Source organism: Archocentrus centrarchus, chromosome 11 (assembly GCF_007364275.1).
Source record: "Archocentrus centrarchus isolate MPI-CPG fArcCen1 chromosome 11, fArcCen1, whole genome shotgun sequence".
Classification (NCBI taxonomy): domain Eukaryota; kingdom Metazoa; phylum Chordata; class Actinopteri; order Cichliformes; family Cichlidae; genus Archocentrus; species Archocentrus centrarchus.
The window spans coordinates 8,370,928-8,389,325 of NC_044356.1; the positions used below are offsets into that span (position 1 = coordinate 8,370,928).

At 43.4% G+C, this 18,398-nt stretch overlaps 1 protein-coding gene across 1 annotated transcript in view; it reads right to left on the minus strand.

The window, feature by feature from the left end:
* Nucleotides 1-509: 509 nt before the first annotated feature.
* pkhd1l1.1 (PKHD1 like 1, tandem duplicate 1) overlaps nucleotides 510-18,398 on the minus strand; it is a 45,174-nt gene continuing 27,285 nt past the window's right edge. Inside the window, exons 45-76 of the mRNA XM_030741169.1 lie at nucleotides 17,884-18,013; nucleotides 17,094-17,335; nucleotides 16,857-16,993; nucleotides 15,719-16,748; nucleotides 15,392-15,583; nucleotides 15,074-15,225; nucleotides 14,819-14,978; nucleotides 13,916-14,087; nucleotides 13,718-13,806; nucleotides 13,393-13,556; nucleotides 13,040-13,169; nucleotides 12,540-12,658; nucleotides 12,197-12,326; nucleotides 11,597-11,770; nucleotides 11,043-11,146; nucleotides 10,512-10,638; nucleotides 10,307-10,428; nucleotides 10,127-10,217; nucleotides 9,885-10,033; nucleotides 8,476-8,598; nucleotides 8,273-8,384; nucleotides 6,046-6,162; nucleotides 5,786-5,951; nucleotides 4,257-4,489; nucleotides 3,821-3,985; nucleotides 3,572-3,729; nucleotides 3,240-3,375; nucleotides 2,568-2,912; nucleotides 2,327-2,478; nucleotides 2,082-2,228; nucleotides 1,331-1,484; nucleotides 510-1,088 (exon numbers count right to left, since the gene is read on the minus strand). Of these exons, the coding sequence (XP_030597029.1) occupies nucleotides 859-1,088; nucleotides 1,331-1,484; nucleotides 2,082-2,228; nucleotides 2,327-2,478; nucleotides 2,568-2,912; nucleotides 3,240-3,375; nucleotides 3,572-3,729; nucleotides 3,821-3,985; nucleotides 4,257-4,489; nucleotides 5,786-5,951; nucleotides 6,046-6,162; nucleotides 8,273-8,384; nucleotides 8,476-8,598; nucleotides 9,885-10,033; nucleotides 10,127-10,217; nucleotides 10,307-10,428; nucleotides 10,512-10,638; nucleotides 11,043-11,146; nucleotides 11,597-11,770; nucleotides 12,197-12,326; nucleotides 12,540-12,658; nucleotides 13,040-13,169; nucleotides 13,393-13,556; nucleotides 13,718-13,806; nucleotides 13,916-14,087; nucleotides 14,819-14,978; nucleotides 15,074-15,225; nucleotides 15,392-15,583; nucleotides 15,719-16,748; nucleotides 16,857-16,993; nucleotides 17,094-17,335; nucleotides 17,884-18,013 (5,852 nt within the window). The 3' untranslated portion in view covers nucleotides 510-858. The remainder of the gene's footprint in view (nucleotides 1,089-1,330; nucleotides 1,485-2,081; nucleotides 2,229-2,326; nucleotides 2,479-2,567; nucleotides 2,913-3,239; nucleotides 3,376-3,571; nucleotides 3,730-3,820; nucleotides 3,986-4,256; nucleotides 4,490-5,785; nucleotides 5,952-6,045; nucleotides 6,163-8,272; nucleotides 8,385-8,475; nucleotides 8,599-9,884; nucleotides 10,034-10,126; nucleotides 10,218-10,306; nucleotides 10,429-10,511; nucleotides 10,639-11,042; nucleotides 11,147-11,596; nucleotides 11,771-12,196; nucleotides 12,327-12,539; nucleotides 12,659-13,039; nucleotides 13,170-13,392; nucleotides 13,557-13,717; nucleotides 13,807-13,915; nucleotides 14,088-14,818; nucleotides 14,979-15,073; nucleotides 15,226-15,391; nucleotides 15,584-15,718; nucleotides 16,749-16,856; nucleotides 16,994-17,093; nucleotides 17,336-17,883; nucleotides 18,014-18,398) is intronic.

Below are 18,398 nucleotides of genomic sequence, written 5' to 3' on the forward strand. Positions count from 1 at the left end.
GTTCAAAAGATGTGCGTCAACTTATGGCACAATTAACGGAGCTCCTTTTCTATCACGAACCTGCTTGAACGTAATCAAAATGGATTTGATTTTTAGTTTGAAGCCTGCGTTTTAGAATGTTCTCTGCAGAGCTGTTCCTATATCCAGGCCTTGGTGCATCATGTCTTTAGGGTTTACTGTGGAGTCTAATGCCCTCTAGTGAAGCGCAGAGTAGAAGAGAGTGCTCTGATGCAACAAAGGAAAGGCGCAGGGACGCAGCGTCCTTCAGCACCTTGGACAGAGTCTGTACTCAGCAGACGGAAATATTTAAAATAATAACCCTTGCCTAAAGAAAAAAATATATGTGAGAAAAAGAAGAGTACAGAAGTACAGCTACTCCAGGAAGAGTAGCTGTATTTGTTACAGCTAATGGAGATCAAAATAAATAAATAAAAGAAACTCAAGAGACACTGATGCAACAAAGAGCTGCTTGATGATTAAAAAATAGAATTTATTTAAAAGAGAGCTTCAAACAATCATTGACATGCACAGAATTATTGCAAAATTTCATGTTTTCCTTCAGCTTGTTACAGTATTATTGCACTTTTTAAAAGTGGAGAGAGTCACACCTGTATTAAACCCCACACATGATACAATGAAAGAACCCAAAACCCACAGAAAATAAAATCAAGTACACAAAAACATTCAAGAAAAGCTTCAGTTTTACTTGACAAAATAGTTAAAGTGACTATTAGTTATGGTGCCCTCCAGGAAAAATCCACCATGTACATAAATCATTCAGCAAATAGGTTTGTTTTACTCCTTCGTGTTAAAGTGACTTTGAGCTGTCCTTCACAAAACGGGCTGAGCTCTTCTAACCTACGGAGCAGCATCTGCACAGCAGGCCACAGTGTAGATGATGCTGGCCAGGCACAGAGCGCCAGCGGAAGCAGCGGCGCCGGAGCTGAAGATGCTCTCATCGGTTGTGGGAGGTGTCGGCTCTGTAATGTTGACAGTTGGGATCTGGGTGGTGGGAGTGTTCTTAATGGAGAAGGATCTTGAGGTGGTGCCCCACTCCTTCAAAGTGAAGACCATCATCAGGTTCTCACCTGCAGGAAGAAAAGGAGTTAATTACAAAGGTGTTGATACTTCAGGTACATCTGATCAAATCCCAAACTGAGTGACATTTCGGTCAGTTCCTCTTTTCATAAATAATGCTGGATATTTATTTTATGCACATATTTGTTTCTTCATTTTTTTTTATCGTGCTCCTATGATGAATGTAGCACTTTGGTGAGCGCTAGCTATTATCAAATACTGTTTCGGTTCAGGCGAGGATGTGGAGACGCACCGCTGTTAAGAATGGACAGATCGGTGAAGTTGGCCCAGCAGGTTCTGAACAGGATTGTGGTGTTTCCTTCAAGTCCATCAACGCTGTTTCCGCTGGAGTCCTTCAGACTGGCTGTAACCATGAGTGTCGTCACTCCCACGGAGACGCAGTTACCCTGCAGATTGTAACACACGACTATGTGAACGGACAGCAAAAACTCTGAGCTACTTAATAAGAATTAGAAGAACAAATCAGGTTTATAGAGAAATGCATTCAGAAAAGTGCAAGCTAATAAAGGTGTGACAGAGCACACACAAGGGCCAAATATAGAAAACAGATTTAAGCCTCGATTACACTCCGTATCTGTATTTTCATTGGAATTAATTTGAGTGTTTAAAAATGAGATAACTCTTAATTTCCAAAATGCCAGAAAAAAATATATGTTTCACTAACTGAAGCAGCCTAATTGGCTGTTACTCTAAAACAGGCGTCACCGTGAATAAATACAACCCCAGTGCATGTAAGAAGTGACTATGCACCGTAGATACTGGATCAACAAAAAATAAAGAATGAATTAAATAATGGTAATAGGAGATGGACTGATTGAGGGGAAGGGCATCTAATAATTCACAAATTACCCTAAAAAAGTTTTTTTTAATATGTTGTGTAAAAGAATAATATCACAGCTTAAGCTGCCCTTATGTCCTGTATAAAACATCAGCTTTAACAGCAGCTGTGCAGTAAAACATCTGCAGCTGTATCCCTGCCTCACCTCCTCATCCACAGCCATCAGACTGGGCTGCTGGTAAAGAGGGCCCACAAACTCCCCGGCTATCGGCTCCTCAATCAGAAGCAGGCGGGCCACGCCGGACACGTAATTCACTGCAGGTTCCTCTCTCGTCACTTCCTCTGTCGCCACCTGAAGTTTAAAGCAGTTACACACTTAATTTATTTTTATCGTCTTAATATTCAAACAGCTGCTATAGAGTCCACAGAAAAGATGTTATTCTGCTTCACCTGATTCCAGCTCGGGTCTGAGGATGGAGGAGGAGGCGGGACCATGCCGATGGAGGAGACATTAAAACCGATGGACTGACTGAGGTTTCCAGTAACTGCTGCCTGACCCAGTTTATCAGCGATGCTCTTCAGCAGTGTGAAGTCCTCATCACCTACACAGGGAGCAAAGATGCTCATAAGCTGGACCGATTGGACCCTAATCAAGAATAAAAGAAAAATCACACTTTTTCTCCTTCCTAACCGTTGGTGCTGTTCGTGGTTTCCTGGACAGGAGATTTCTTGATCTCCACCTCCACCGTCAGCCCCACGGATCTCTTCCTGCGACGCGCGCTTCCATTCTCCCTGACGATCTTGGAGATGCGGATCATGTTTGGAGGAACTTTGAGGAACACAGCGAGGTTCTGGACCAGGCTGTCACTATAGAACTGGTCCTCGGTCAGGGCGGGGAAACCAAAGGCGATGATGAGAACCGGGGAAGTGCGGATCTCCACTGGTTGAGAGCCTCTAAGCACGACCCTCAGCATCTTGTAGTCCTGGTCAAAGTAATTGGTGCCCACGGTGGCGTTCAGCTGAGGGACGTACTGATCTGGAGTGATGGAAGAAAAAAGAAAATTTGACATCTTATTTCCTCAGTTCTTCAGCTATGACTCATACATGACAAAGACAGGTTCTTCTAATGTCTCCTGCTGCTTTCGCTAATATTTCTCTTCATTATTGGCCACTTTTAAGTCTTATTAGATCAACTCTAACGGTCAAAGATGTAAAACTGTAGCATTAGGTAGTCAACTTTTATAAAAACAGCTGAGCTGTTCTATTGAAATGTAGATGCAGATTCTGAGTTCTGCATTTGGCTCCTTCTTGAGCACCTGTGACACTAATGGGCACAATACACCTGTGTGTAAACATTCAGTACCTGCAGGCATGGGTTTCATCAGGGTGTAGTCGGTGTTATCAGCGTTCCACCTGGCGTTAGTGGGAACGACCAGCTGGCTGTTGACATACACATCCAGGCGCTGAGGGTTGGAGTAAAACACCGACACCAGGATGCTCTGCACAAAGTTAACAACAAAAATAATTAAAAATGTAAAAAGTGACTGAACTTAACTGTAGATTTAGACATCTGCTTTGTGGTCATTTTTTAAACCTTTAAACCTCTCAGGAGTGCCCTTTAAAAATGTTACTCCTTAAAAATATTACCATACATTTAATACATTCAGAGCAGTATTTTCTGACATGTGGGCAGACCTCAGACTGATCGGAGTTGAGCATCATGAGACGAAGTTTCTGCGGGCTGACGCTCGTGAAGTAAATGTCAAAGGAGTGACCGGTGGCCACGATGCCGTGGAAGAGAGAGAGTCTCTTCTGGCAGGTGTAGCCAGAACACCAACCGTGATCCTGAGGACCTACAAACAGACAAAACTGAGTTTTAAACTCAATCTTTTTTAACTGATTCAACCCCCCCCCCCCAAAAAAAAAAATTTTTCCTCATTCTACCATTGATCAGATCCACGTAGCCATCACCGAGCACAGCAACGGGGGACAGACGTCTGGTCTCCGTGTCGGTATCGAGACTTTCAATCGCCAGCATCCTGTAGTTCAGCCCGAAGCACTTGTAGCTTTGCCAGGAGCTCATGTAGGTGCACGTTCTCCTGATCACACCTACACACAAAAATCTAACTGTAACTAAACCCTGTAAACGGTAAACCCATGCAAAACTATAAATTTAGCCATTAAGCAATGAATCAATGTAAGAAATGAAACATAGAATATAAAAAGTAGCCGGCTGGATAAATGCAATAATTTGCTTGTAAGATACCATTTGAAACTGAATGCAGTGGCAGGAGTGTAGAGAAATGGATGTCTGATTATTGTGACTCAATCGACTGTCTTTTGTCTTTTCCAATAAACTTCCCTCCACTACTCTAGTTACCTTTGTGAGGGGCGATCTGGTTCACAGGGATTCGGCTACCATTGAGGGCGGTTAGCATGACTTTGGGGATGCGGTAGTCGCCCAGCCCCCTCCTGGGATCTCCTCCCCACTCATACTCAGACTGCGGCACCACAGCTCCCACTCCACCCAGGAACGATCCATCCAAGTCATTCAACAAGCTCTTTTTCTTTGCATCACAATCCATGTCCACGCAGTCAGCCGGGTTCACTTTACTGAGGCATAAAACATTAAATGTTGTTATAAATACCTTCAATAAAAATAACAAAACATTTAAAATGTTATACAGCTTTTCTGTCAGCTTAGATTCTAAACTGCAACCTGTAACGTGCCCCAGGAAGGAGTCCTAAATTAGTATTTTACCACTCTCTACATTAACTTTGTTTTGGGAAATAGTGAAATACAAAATTTCAACATTTTGTTCTACTCCATGGAATACACTGCTCAAAAAATGAAATCAACATTTTTAATCAGAGTTCAGCATCATGTCAGTTAAACCTCTGTGATATTGATGTGGTCAGTAAGTATCAGAGGGGGTTATTAATCAGTTTCAGCTGCTTTGGTGTTCATGAAATTACCAACAGGTGCACTAGAGGGGCAACAATGAGACACCCCCCAAACAGGAATGGTTTACAGGTGGAGGACACTCACAGTTTTCCCTCCTCATCTTTTCTGACTGGTTTTCACTAGTTCTGCCTTTGGCTAGGGTCAGAGTCACTGCTGGTAGCATGAGGCCATACCTGGACCCTACAGAGGCTGCACAGGTAGTCCAACTCCTCCAGGATGGCACATCAATACGTGCCATTGCCAGGAGGTTTGCTGTGTCTCCCAGCACAGTCTCAGAGCATGGAGGAGATTCCAGGAGACAGGCAGTTACTCTAGGAGAACTGGACAGGAGAAGGTCCTTAACCCATCAACAGGACCGGGATCTGCTCCTTTGAGCAGGAGGAACAGGATGAGCCCTGCAGAGCTACAAAATGTCCTCCAGCAGCCACTGGTGTGAATGTCTCTGACCAAATGATCAGAGCTCATGAGGGTGGCCTAAGGGCCTGCCGCCCTCTAGAGGGCGCTGTGCTCACTGCCCAGCACCGTGGAGCCTGATTGGCATTTGCCACAGAATACCAGACCTGGCAGCTCCACCACTGGTGCCCTTTGCTGTATACAGATGAGAGCAGGTTCACCCTGAGCACAAGTGATAGACAGACAGCAGGGTCTGGAGGAGCCGTGGAGAACGGCACTCTGACTGCCATCAGGTATCGGGATGAAATCCTTGAACCCACTGTCAGACCTATGGTGGTGCAGAGAGTCCTGGTTCCTCCTGGTGCACAACGATGCGTGGCCTCAAGTGGTGAGAGTTTGCTTTTTGTCAAAGAAACCAGGGTGATGCTAACCTTCAAGCTGGCTTACAAAAGATCTCATGTCCTACAGCATGTGAAAACCACGTTTTATAGGAGACATCTTTCTGTCGCAGCTTTAGCACATCTGACATCTATTAGCATGGAGTGACTTACCCCAAATCAGGCCTGTGAATGAACACTTTGGCCTCTTCTGTGCTGTCAATCACCCGTATGCCTGAAACCTGCACAGGGTGCTGCAGGTCTTCACTCTGTGGGTTGGTGATGAACATGATGTTTGCCTCAGAGGAGCAGACGTTTCTGAAATTGATGAATGTCGTGTCTGGAAAGAAAAACAATCAGGAGTTAGCAACATATTTAATGGGAATAAGTTCACTAACATTTCAAAAAGTCCCAAATCTCAGAGGCTCACCCACCTCTGACTGTCATCAGCCCTTTAATGGAGTTGTAGCCGTTGTTGAGATGATGAGCCATAGTTGGAGCATTGTTGTGGCCAGACTGGAACGTTGGCCAGCAGATTCCTGATCTGCCACCTGTACACATTAAAAAACAAATACATCAGTTAAAGAGAAGTTTATTAGCTTTTATATCTGCATTTACAGGGTTAATACAGGAATCTTAGAGTTCAATTTACTACCTATTTTACTACCTTTACAATATTTTTACCACCAGCACAAAATCGAGCAGCAGCCTTTTTTGGGGTGGTGGTGGATTCACAGCACTAAGCCATGTACAATGATAGCCCATCTCTCACCAAAGGCAAAACTTTATGCCACTTACTTTATGGTGTAACTGTGACATTGTCTTGACTAAGACCTCATAAACATTAATATTCCAAATGCATGAAGACTTAGGAAATTTGTTTTTTTTAAGAATATAAACAAAATGCAATGAAAATCAAGTTTCACAAGCTGATGATTTATTTTCCAATAAAATACTGGAATACTGGTTTGCTGCTGAGGTGTGACGGCAATACTTGTGCTCATAGCTGACCTTGAGGTTGCAGTGCTCTGTGTTGCACCAAAAAACGAAATAGGGATCTGCTCCCCCCACGCGCAAATCCGCTGCTGGTGAACAGTGGATGCTCGGTGTGATCAAATTTATATTTTTTCTGCACACTTTACAAAACGCCTGTCGATCATTCCCAATGACCGGCTTAAGCCAGTCTTTGAATGCTGGGTGATCGAGCCAAAGTTGTGAAAACTTACATTTTCCCATGACAAGGCCCAAAATGACTCGCTAGTCTTAACATACAAGCAGTGTTGCCAGATCTCGCGATAGAAACAAGCAACCAGCTCTACGAAAACAAAACCCCCAAAAAAAGCCCAACTGGCAACCCACAACACTGTGTAAAACAGAGGCCGCTTTTAAACAGTATAAACCTTTTTTATGACATTATACATAAACAACACCAAAATTATACTAAACACTTTTACTATAAAAATGTTGAATAGCTTAAAATCTTTGAATAGCTTAAAATCTTTGTATAACTTAAAATCTTTGAATAACACACTTTTAAGCTCTGATCAACAGAAAAGTGCATATGTAACAGCAATTTCACAGTAAACAGTCAACAAAAAAACTTTCTTTAAACTCTGTTTAAAAGAAAAGACACACATGTTGCAGCCAATTTGGTATGTAGTGGTGTCATTTGGGCACTAGGGGGTACAGTGTTTAGATTTCATGTTTGCTCTATATAAGGAAGTCTTTAGGGGCACAGGTGAAGGGAATTAGCGTCAGGAGGAAGCCACACAGTTTTTCAACCGTGTGTGGTTGGGTCTGAGGGTTATGCCTCGTTTTAATCCCTTTTTGCACTGTTTTTGCAGCTTACCTTTTATATTGTCATTATGCACTCCAGTTTGTAGCTGTTTTTTAAAGCTTTAAATGATAAATAAAGTATGGAAAGTAGCAGACATCGCAGACCTCTTTTCACCTCACCATGTTGGAAATGGCTTCTAGTTCCCTCAAGTGGCCTTTTGGTGGTTGGATTGCCACTACAACACATGTGCCAACTCGAACAGGCCAAGTGTAAAACCATTCTTTAAGTGCGCTCTCTTTCTCCCACTCTTTATTATATTTTTTCCATATTTTCCCCACTTACTGGAGCTCATCCTTATGCTGCCCTGTCACTCTGGGCTGTGCTTGGCTGGTATGAGTGTTTGGGTGTAGTTATGTTTTTATACAGATTTTATATTTAAACGAACTTAAAACAAAAAGTCTGCATCAATGGAAAAGTCAACTATATTGAAGGGGTGATGAAAAATTTACTAACAAGTCAAATTCTGTTTGTTACCTTTTATTTAATTTACTACCTTTTACTACCCTGTGGAAACCCTGATTTATTTAAAAAGAAAAAACATCCTTTTAAAATAATGGATGGTTGAAATCATCAACACTGTTAAATAAGAACTTTATGTTCAAAAGTTTTTAGTCAACTTGTCCAAGTTTTACTTTTTTATTCTAAAAGTTTCTGTGTCGACAAAAATCTCGATCTCAGAGTTTTATTTTAACCTCTCCTATTAAGGCATACCCCAAAATATCCAGTCTTTCTGTATTCCTCATTTAAATCACCTCAGAAAACTTACTTTAAAGCAGTGAGTGGCACGTAAGTGTTTTGTCAGGTTCGTGGAGGCTGTACTTTACCTTGGACGGGTCTGGGAGCCCGATGGTGTGAGGTGGTTGCCAAATTAAAGTCGATCTTGGACAAAGTGTCTGAACAGTTGAAGCTCGGGCTGCTGCCGACAATCAAGGAATTCTGGGGAAGAGGGATGCGAGATAAATCCTTTGCCAAAGAAAAAGATCCCAATGAACAGCTGCAATCGGTGAGCCAAAATAAACCGTCTCACCTGAATTAGCACCGTTTTGCTGGCAAACATGTGGGAGAGAGAAGGAGGACCGTAGACCAGAGGCATGATGCCCATGCCGTTGTCCACCAGCGTCACGTTGGAAACCACAACATCCATGATGGTCTGTGACGGGCAGAGGAAGAGCAGCTGGTGTCATTTCTCGTGTCTTATCCGCATTAAACAGTAACCTTTATTTTCTCACAAACACAGATCAGAACCCGAGTTCAAAAATATTGCTTGAACAAACAAAAAAGCAACAAAAACATTAAGTATGAGTCATCTTTAAAAGATAGTGGGGACAGAGTAGATTCAGGGGCCCATTTAAAGCACAGGGTTTGTTTTGATTAATAAAATGTCAAAATTATCAAAAAGAAAGATGATCTCATGCTGTAAAAAGCCTCAAAGCCTTCCCACAGTAGTCTCTCTCACTGTGGGCTCTACTTCATACTCATTTCACAGTGACACTCGGGATGTGTTACCCTTCATTTTTCAACATGTACGGTAGCCAAAGTCACTCTGCTGGTGCTCTCTGTGCCTTGTAATAAGAACATGGCTCTGAAGCTCATTCAGATGGGAGAAGGATGGATGCTCTCTGTGGATATCCAGGGGACGTGGGGATGTAAAGAAACAGGATCCAAATGCAGGACTCACAGCCGACTAAGTAAACGTAAAGCTAACCTTTTTATTACAGCAGGAACCCAAAGACCACACGGTACACAATGACACAAAAGAACGCAACATGAAGCCAAGAAATTCAAAAACTTGAACTGAGAGAAATCAAACAAACGAACCCACACAAGAGCGAAGGAAGACAAAGGCCATTTATCAGGGAAACACCAGGGGAACAAGACACAGCTGAAAGTAGGCAAGGTAAAGACACAAGGAAGCAGAAATAAATACTGGACATGAGAAACAAATGACTTACATGATAAAACAGGAAACATGAATACAGACACAGCAGGGAGAACAAAGAGGACAGAAGCTCAGAGAAAACAAACTGGAACCAAGACTTCAAAGCTGACGGGCGCCGAGAGCACAGAATACAAGTAACAATAGTAACCACAAGGTAACAACAAAGGAGACGAGGAGGCAGACTTTGGTTTTTATTATTAATGCAACAAAGGAGACGGGGCAATCGCTCTCACAGCCAAAGAAAGCACCCATGACCTTTTCCCAAACCTAACTCAGTATCTCTGTAGCTGAAACCTGAGCAGGGAGCAACAAAGAGCAAAAAGCCAAAAGCAAAAGGATTGTATGTAACGTGCAGAAAAAAAAAAAGCTAAAAATTTTAACACCAGACAGAGAACTGAGTTATTTTATCTGCAGAGATCACATGTTTCAGTTCTTCCTCGTGTCCTCTCATTAAACGCCCAGACCTCAGGTTGTTGCACTGTTTCGGTTTTTCATACCTGGAAGTAGATCCCGTAATCAAAGCTCCTCCAGACGAAGAAACCCTGGATTTGGGTGCAACCAGGCAACCCGTCGTTGTTCAGATAGACTCCAAACAGACCGCCATGAGCCTCATTATGGAGCCACGCCTCATAATTATTCATATAACCTGCATAAGGAGAAGTTCTGTCATTTACTGATCTGAAGGAGACAAAAATCCAGAGCAAAGACGGTCATTTCTTATTAAGGTTGACCACATTACCGGGGCACGGTTCACCATCAATGCGATACGCCACTCGCTCATAACCCGCCACAATGTTGTGCTGCAGTACAACATTTGTCCCTTCATTGACCTAGGTTTAAAAGAAACAGTCCAGATCATTATTATAGACATAAATTATTTACATTTAAGTGGTGGATTGTATATTTTTATAAAACAAACCTCAATGGCGGCGTTCCAGTCAAAGTTGAACGGCTCGTTTCTGCCCTGGTACGATCCGGGCCACAGCGACATCATCACCAGGTTCCTCCTCAGTGTTACGTTATCGCCCCAAATCCTGATGCCTGCACAGAGAGACGCATTTAGTCTAAAAATCCTAGAAGAACAGGGATTTATACATCTTGGTGATGGTGCGCACGGCGTTCACCTTCTCCCACAGTGTGGTGGACGATGTTATCGTCGACGCTCAGCCCGTCTGTTCCAAAAACGCCGATGGCCGGAGAGAAACCATCATGGAAAGCGCAGCCCTGAATGTACGACTCATCTGCTGAAACCTTTCACCCCAGAAAAAACAAAACAAGATTTAACAAAAACTTATTGAACAACAAAAATAGCAGCGCTGGTTTACATAAACTTATTCTACAAGATATAAAAAAGACAGTTGCAGTTGGTTTTCCTACTTGTTCCTGCGAGTTTGGAATTTCTGCACAAACTTTAATGCTCTGATGGATGAATGTGAATGTTTTCTTTATTAAACAGTATTAAATGCACTTAAAATGAACAGTGGATTTATTCTTGCAGGATGCTCCCACTGCCACCATCAGCCAATTTGTCTGTCATTACACTTATGAATTATTTAACTTTTAGCTGAATTTATATATGCTGTGTGTGTGTGTGTGTGTGTGTGTGTGTGTGTGTGTGTGTGTGTGTGTGTGTGTGTGTGTGTGTGTTGCTGCACCTCTCCCAGGTTGAGGAAGGCCACAGAGTAGCGGGGGTCAGTGTAGTCGGTCCAGCCTCCCTGACCCGAGTGGTAGAACTCCACATTCCTGATCTGAGCTTTGCCTTAAAAACAAAACCGAAAATTATGACCGACGAAGGTCTGAGAGTCTTCCTCACACCTGCTCATCTACTAGGACCATTTGTGGGACGCTACCATCTTATATGCTGTGCATGCAGCGTTTGACACTTGGACCCCAAAACAGTTCCCTTCATGGCTGTGACTGTTTCCACTGCTGTGTCTGCTTTAAGCCAAATTTGGCTTAAAGTCTATCTAAACTGAAAATCCCCCCCCAAGGCTACAGGGCACTGCTAACTCATCACTCCCCAATTTGATCATAACGCAGGCAGGGATCAGAACCTAAAATCACACTCTGACTATATTCTGTTGGTATAATAAATCATTTCAAATGTGAGTTGTGCGACTGAAAAAAGAGCAGGGTAATCAGATACTCTGGCTGGCCTCTAACGAATGCAAACAAATAATAATCTAAACAAATAAAATACAGTTTTTACCTTTGTAGGTTATTCCCTCCCAGGAGTAAGTGCCGACGAGCAGTCTCGCTCCGAACGAGTCTTCCATCATAGATGGATATTCCTGACCGATGATCTTGATGTTTCTGGTCACGAGACCGACATCGGCCGCCAGAGTGTAGGAGAAAGGCGTACCTGACACAGAGTGATTCCCACCTGAGAACGGAGAACACACAGACTCAGTGTTTGCTGCTCTCGAAACATCTGTTCCAGAAACTGAGGCGGTTCCAGGGTAATTTAACTCCATCACGAGTCAACTCTAACTGTCCTACAGAGGCAGTGAGAAGATACTTAACGTGTAGCTTCAGAGGAGGCAATAAACAGCCCAGTGATATGTCTTATAGGTTTGCTTTTAATGTTTTTTTCCCCACTTTGATGCCCTCTAAGTTCAAATTCTTATGGGTGCAGCACATACTGTAAACACAATGCTTTGCTGGGAGTTATATTATGAGACCGATCAAATCCATTTAAGCTGGTGTAAAACAAACACTTGGACAGTTTAAAAATGAGACCCATGAAAGTATTTTAATAGAACTTCAAAGCCTTGAAGTGCTGGGACGGGCCTCCAGAACCAGAACTGACCGTTGTGAGTGTGGGCCAAAAGCTGGTTCAGGGTCAGGATGCGGCCGTCTGCTGACACGGCGGTGATTCGACATTTCTCTGTCTCCTGTGCGCTGTAGCTGCTGGTGGAGATCACAACCTCGTCGCCGACCTAAACACATAACAAACACAAGAGGCAGCAGGTAACACACTTCATATAAAAAGTAATTACAGCAACGGCACTGGACAATCTGCTGGAAGGAGAACTGATCGATTATGTGGCTGAAGGTATAAAAAAATCAGGATGTTTATTGAGTTTTATACAAAATCCTACATGTGAGAGCAATCCACAGAATAATACAAACTTAAATGAAAGCGCACAGACCTGCCAGTCGACAGACTGCGACAGGGTCAGAGTGTTGGATCCGGCGTTAGCGGTAGCGGCGAGTTTGGTGTGGTAAACATTGTGAGGCAGCCCGTAGAGCTCCAACGTGCCAAACACACCTGTTACACAGGCAGAAATGTCATTTCAGACACGGTGGATCATACATTTCTGAACTTAGCAATAATGTAGCACCTTTATGAGAATGGATGAAAGAAATAACTTCACAAACTTCAGCTTTTGCTCATAAAAAAATAAAAACATTTTAAACTGGTGGGAACGCTGGCCTGGAATTTCAAGTCATGCAGTAAAAGCAAATGGCTTCATTAACTGCTTCAGTTGTGTTTAGGTGTTGTGGCATTTGTTACATAACTGCAGCATTTATCTTATTGCACTTTAGGTTTTTAGAAATGTCATCAATCTCTCCATGTGGAGCTATATTTGCAGCACATGCACTGAAATGCTGCATGGGAACGTTAAATATAGTGCAGCAGTTTTCTTACCCAGGACTTTGGATCCCTGGTTGGGTCCGTTTGGCAGAGGCCATTCCGCAGTGCTGTGGTTCCCTCTCAGCTGGATGTGCAGCTGACCTCTGAATGGCTCGTCCTTCCATCCCGCAATCAGCCGGCCGCCCTGAAAGAGTGGCACATGTTAACATCACCTCACTCAACATGCTGTGCCACACATCAATTCAAATTATCTTTCATATTACGTAGAATATAATGTAAAATACACTTGAGATTAATTCTGTATACATTTATGGCATATAGAGTGAGGTTTCTCTCAAATGCAATCAGGTGATATGAAGTCCATTTATTCTGGATTATGATGTTGGAGAGATTATGATGATACTGACCTGGATGGAGATGTAGACAGCATCTATGACGACAGTGTTGTACTCGGGCACAGATCGAGCCTGTCTGCTAGACGAGCTGTTCATGGTGTCGGGTATCTCGAGGACTCCGATGACTGTGAGCTTATTGAGACGGGGGGTGTCGGTATCCAAAACCACCCACTGCCCTGTGGTTTAGCATGGATAGAGAGGCATCTCAGTCACTTATTTTATTTTCAGAAATTTCCTTTTTGTGCTACTATTTTTTTAAACTGGCTCCTAAAGCAACAAAAATCCATTTTTTTATCATTTAATTTCAATTAAATGTCCTGGTTTTAAGCTTCATTACCTGATGGGATGACTACATCAGCGCCCTCTGCTGGTTCAGTGAAGTGGTTTTCTGCTGAACCTTTCCAGAATGAAGCGTTGGACCATCGGCTACAGAAAAACAGATATTTTGATATTAGGAAGGCCACAGCAGAGCCAGTTACATGCACAAATCTCCTGACAGTAAGTCTGTAAAGAGACAACAGTGGGAGTAATTTACATGAAGTTGGCAGGTCGGCGGCTGGGTAATGGGGTGAGAGTGGCTGGAGCTGGTGGTGGTGGTGGGATGCAGTTGGGGTAGAAGCAGCGGTAGACTGCAAAGTTTGTCTCCACGTCAATCATGGAGCGGTCAACAGTGTTCCTCCTCCTGCGCTGGCTCGTCTTCCCAGACACTGCAGACACAGAACGATGTTACTGAACGCACGGATACGCTTTATTTTAGGCACCTTCCTAAAAACTCAAGGTCACCTTACACAGAGCAATAAGAAGTCCATAAATATAATGGATGATATGTAAAATCTAGAGGATTGATGTGATGCACATGCACAGTCATGCACGCTGCAGTTCACAGTCACTCTATAGCGATACGTATCTCCTATGAAGAAATCAGACACACCGACAATTTATGTTGCAAAAAAAAAAGTAGGTATATGATAAAAGCCAATAATTTTAACCAACCCTGACACGGCATGTGATATTACAGCAGCTTGTAACACAACTGAATTTTTAATATTATAAGCTCATTTCCAGTACTTTTATTCCACTAGAGTAACTTTGCATGATTCACAGTTCAAAATAATCCTTTTTTTTTTAATCAAATACCTTCAAACCAAATTTCTTCTGATATGACTTTGAACATCCGGAGGGTGGAGCCCAGTCAAAGCTGTGCACCTGAGATGACTGTATCAATGATATCTTTGACATCACTAAGAGCCAAACCAGGTGTTTACAGTATCTAGTAGCTTGAGTCTTTGTTTCTCAGGGATTCATTTTACATACTGACCTCATTATTTAATGTGAGCAGGCATTATTGTAGTATTATACATATATGTAAGAAAATGAGGAAATACATAATAGGTTCAAAATTTGAAATTCAATGTATCCATATTAAATTGCGTCTAACCGATGTAGTAGAGGTCGTTGGAGGTTTTATTGAAGTACCAGTCTCCGTTCTTGTTGTTGCTGAAGCTCAGCGGCATCGATGAGCCGTTTCTCTGGTCGACGATCTGGAAACTGTCCAGGCTCTGGGTGAAGTTGTGGTTGATGATGACGTACTGATCTGGCTGCACGCAGAGAAACGTACGACTAAACATCAGCATCTGAGAAGCGGTATTTAACATATTTCACTCACAGTTCCCGCGGTGGGATCTCTGATTACCTTGAAGCCGTAGAATTTCCCACTGTACGTGATGTTGGTGATATAATCCACATTTTCAAAGTACCAGTTGTACGTCTGTCCAGAGGGCAGCAGGCCCATCCAGCCAAACGGATGAGTCAGTCTCTTCTTTAAATATGGGACCCGAGAGCTCCCTGAGTTTAAAGTATCAGATAGGACAGGTCTATGTTATAGCAAAATCAGATGTTTCTAGTTTGTTGTAAAAGATTTACTACAATTCCTACTGAACACCAGTAGATGTCAACACCAGTAAGAAAACAGCTCCTTCTACAACAAGATGAGATCTGGGGTTTTTTATACCATGTGAGTTGGTTAAGATCACATTCTTGGCCTGCAGCGAGCTCGGCGAGGGATTGTTAAATGCCAGACGGTGGAAGTTGACGGTGTGGTCACACACGGCGCCGGGGAAGCCCACGCTCCATTCGGCACTCTGGAAGCAGTGAGCAGGGTCCAGCAAGTCACTCATAGGCACGACTTTATGGCTTATGTTTCCTGGAAATGAGCAGAAAACAGACCTTTAAAACTGTGACCTTCATTAAGAAAACTATTTTCTGAAAGCCTCGTGCATTCAGTAGTTAATAGTAGCAGTGGTAATTTGAGAGGTTTGTATGCAGGAGCAGAGACTACCTGTGAGGGAGCCATCAGTGTCCACCAGCTGCACTTCGTGCTCCCACCTGAAGCCGGCCTTGTTGGGTGAGTTCATGTACTGGATGCCGCTGAACCTGGCAGCCCAGCCACCACAACGGTCCAAGCACACCCCATCGATTGAGGTTACCCCGATGGCCGCGCAGGAGCTGCGGTTAAAGTTGATGAACTTGCTGTTAAGGACACTCAGGCCGTCGTCGAAGGGCAGGATGATGCCGCGACGCGTGCAGAAGTCGCTTCCCAGTCCGAGCTCGTCCACGTGGCCCACGAAGGTGCTATTGGACACTGTTGCCCCGCCGTCTTCTCCGAAGCCGCTCACGGCCCATTGAAAAATACGCTTGGTTTCAATGCCTGCTTTCTCATTGTTGACCATGATGAAGCTGTTGAACTGCACGGCGCCTACATTGACCCACTCAGCACCCTTCTCACAGTTCCAGGTGGTGAGGGAACGGAAGACAGCGGGTTCAGGGATCGAGGACCTGCAGCCTCCGTTCTTCATGGGGAAAAATTCTTGAAAAATCCAAAGGCCGAACCAGCCCTGAGAGTGCACGGTGTTGTTGTAGAACTCACCGAGGGGAACTCTCTTCTGACAGATATTTGGGTTGTAGGACGGGCCATCGGGGTTATTGTGCATGCGGTACCAGAAGCCGAAGTGGGTTCCCCCCGCGGCTGCGTTGTGGCGGATGATGTTATTGGGATTGGTGACCCAGTACGCGGCAGGAGTGACGTCATCATTCAGCAGGCTGGTGCTCTGTTTGACAAACACAGCCAGGTTGTACTGCAGGATGTTGTTTGTCTCAATGCCGTCCTCAATGAAGAAGGCCCCCCCCATGATGTCGTAGATGACATTGTGTTCCACCAGAAGCCGGTGGGTGTTGTGGATGGTTACGGCCCTGTTGAAGGTCTGATGGATCGCGCAGCCTCTCACGTACGACTTGTAGTTGATGTCTCCCATCAGATGCCAGTGGATGGGATACCGTCCCAGCCTGAAGGCCTGTCCGGCGTGGAAAACCTTCAGGACAACAGCAGAAAGACTTTAACCTTTTCACACATTAAAAATAAACAAAAAATAATAGCACTGCAGATATAGAAAAGGTTACAAAATGAAAACCAATTTCACCTCAACATATTCCAGACGGCCGATCGCAAGATTCTCATTTGGTCTGGGTGCGTGGAACATGATGCAGCCTCCAAACTGATCGCTGCCAGCCTCCTCTCCAAACCGACCCTGGAAACACGTCTGGGTGGTGAATTCACCTGAAAAACACAGAAGAGCAAAAATGATCTTTAGTAACCAAAGTGGAGGCTTCAAGCCATAAATATGCAACATATTTTAACTTCCACTATCACACAGTACCTGTGTTGAAGCCATCCGGGCATGCTGCGATCTTGTCATCCCATTCTAGATGTTGGGAGCCTCGAACAACAATGTTCCTGGTGAGGAGACCCACCTCAGCCCTGCCCTCAAACACCGTGCCATCAGGCAGCGTCACGGATACCCCGAGGTGAGTGTAGTTCAGCGGTTTGGTCAGAGTTAGAGTCATTCCATCTGCCGAAACGGCGCCGATCCTCCTCACCTCATTCTCTGCTTGACTGTGCCTGGAAAATTAATAATTATGTTTTTAGCCCCTCCTGTAGATTTACTGAAACTTCACAGGAATTACTGGATAACAGGTGCAATCCCGACATGTTCTCTTTGTCATGACCGTATAATACATCGAAAGAGGTAATCTACATGCTATGGCTGCACCGTGATCAGAAACACATAAGTGACTTTTCTATCTGAATGCATAGATTTAAATGTTGTTTTGTAATCTTCAGCTCATCTTTAACCCTGTAATGCTGAAGCTCTTTCACTAAAATTCATGATATATATATATATATATATATATTTTTTTTTTTTTTTTTTTTTTTTTTTTTTAAACTTCTATTCTTTTCACTGTCAGTATCTTCCGGCCATCCAGCTGAGCAAATCCATTAAATTATGCAAAGCCAGGAACGGGAGCAATGGCAGGTACTGCTACTCAGCTAATGTAGGCTACTTAGCTTTCAACTATATATTTCTTATTTAAAATATTCTTTTTTACAGTGTTAAAGTGAACAAAATGGAACTGGAAACACTGATTATATCAGCTAACTGAATGTACCTGTGTCCAGTGGAGGCAATGACGATCTCATCTCCGACTTTCCACGTCACCGCCTTCATCAGCGTCAGCGTGTCTGAGCCACTGTTTGCTGTCCGGGCCAAGTGGGTCCAGGGGATGGGCACAGGAAGACCTGAGTTTTTTTAAAAAAAGGGAATTTCAAACTTGAGCAACTTTTACAAAACTGGTCCCCTCGAGAGTTCTTAAAGTTGTCGGTTCCTGAGAAACAGAAATGACTTTTTGAACCTGAAGAGAGCAGATGAGGTCACACCAACTGCCCTGAAGATCAAGACCTCAAACTACTGTCAGATTACTATTACATGATAGTATTGCTATGACATGTAATGCATGTTTTAGAAATAACTGGGTCAAAGCTATTTCAGCTTTCTATGATTTCTGGATTAATAAGTTATACCTCAGGGGTGAGAGAAGTATTCTCATTATTTACTAAAGTAAATGTAGGAAACAACAACATTAAAATTCAGTGCATCACGCTACTTATTTAACAAGCTTACTCG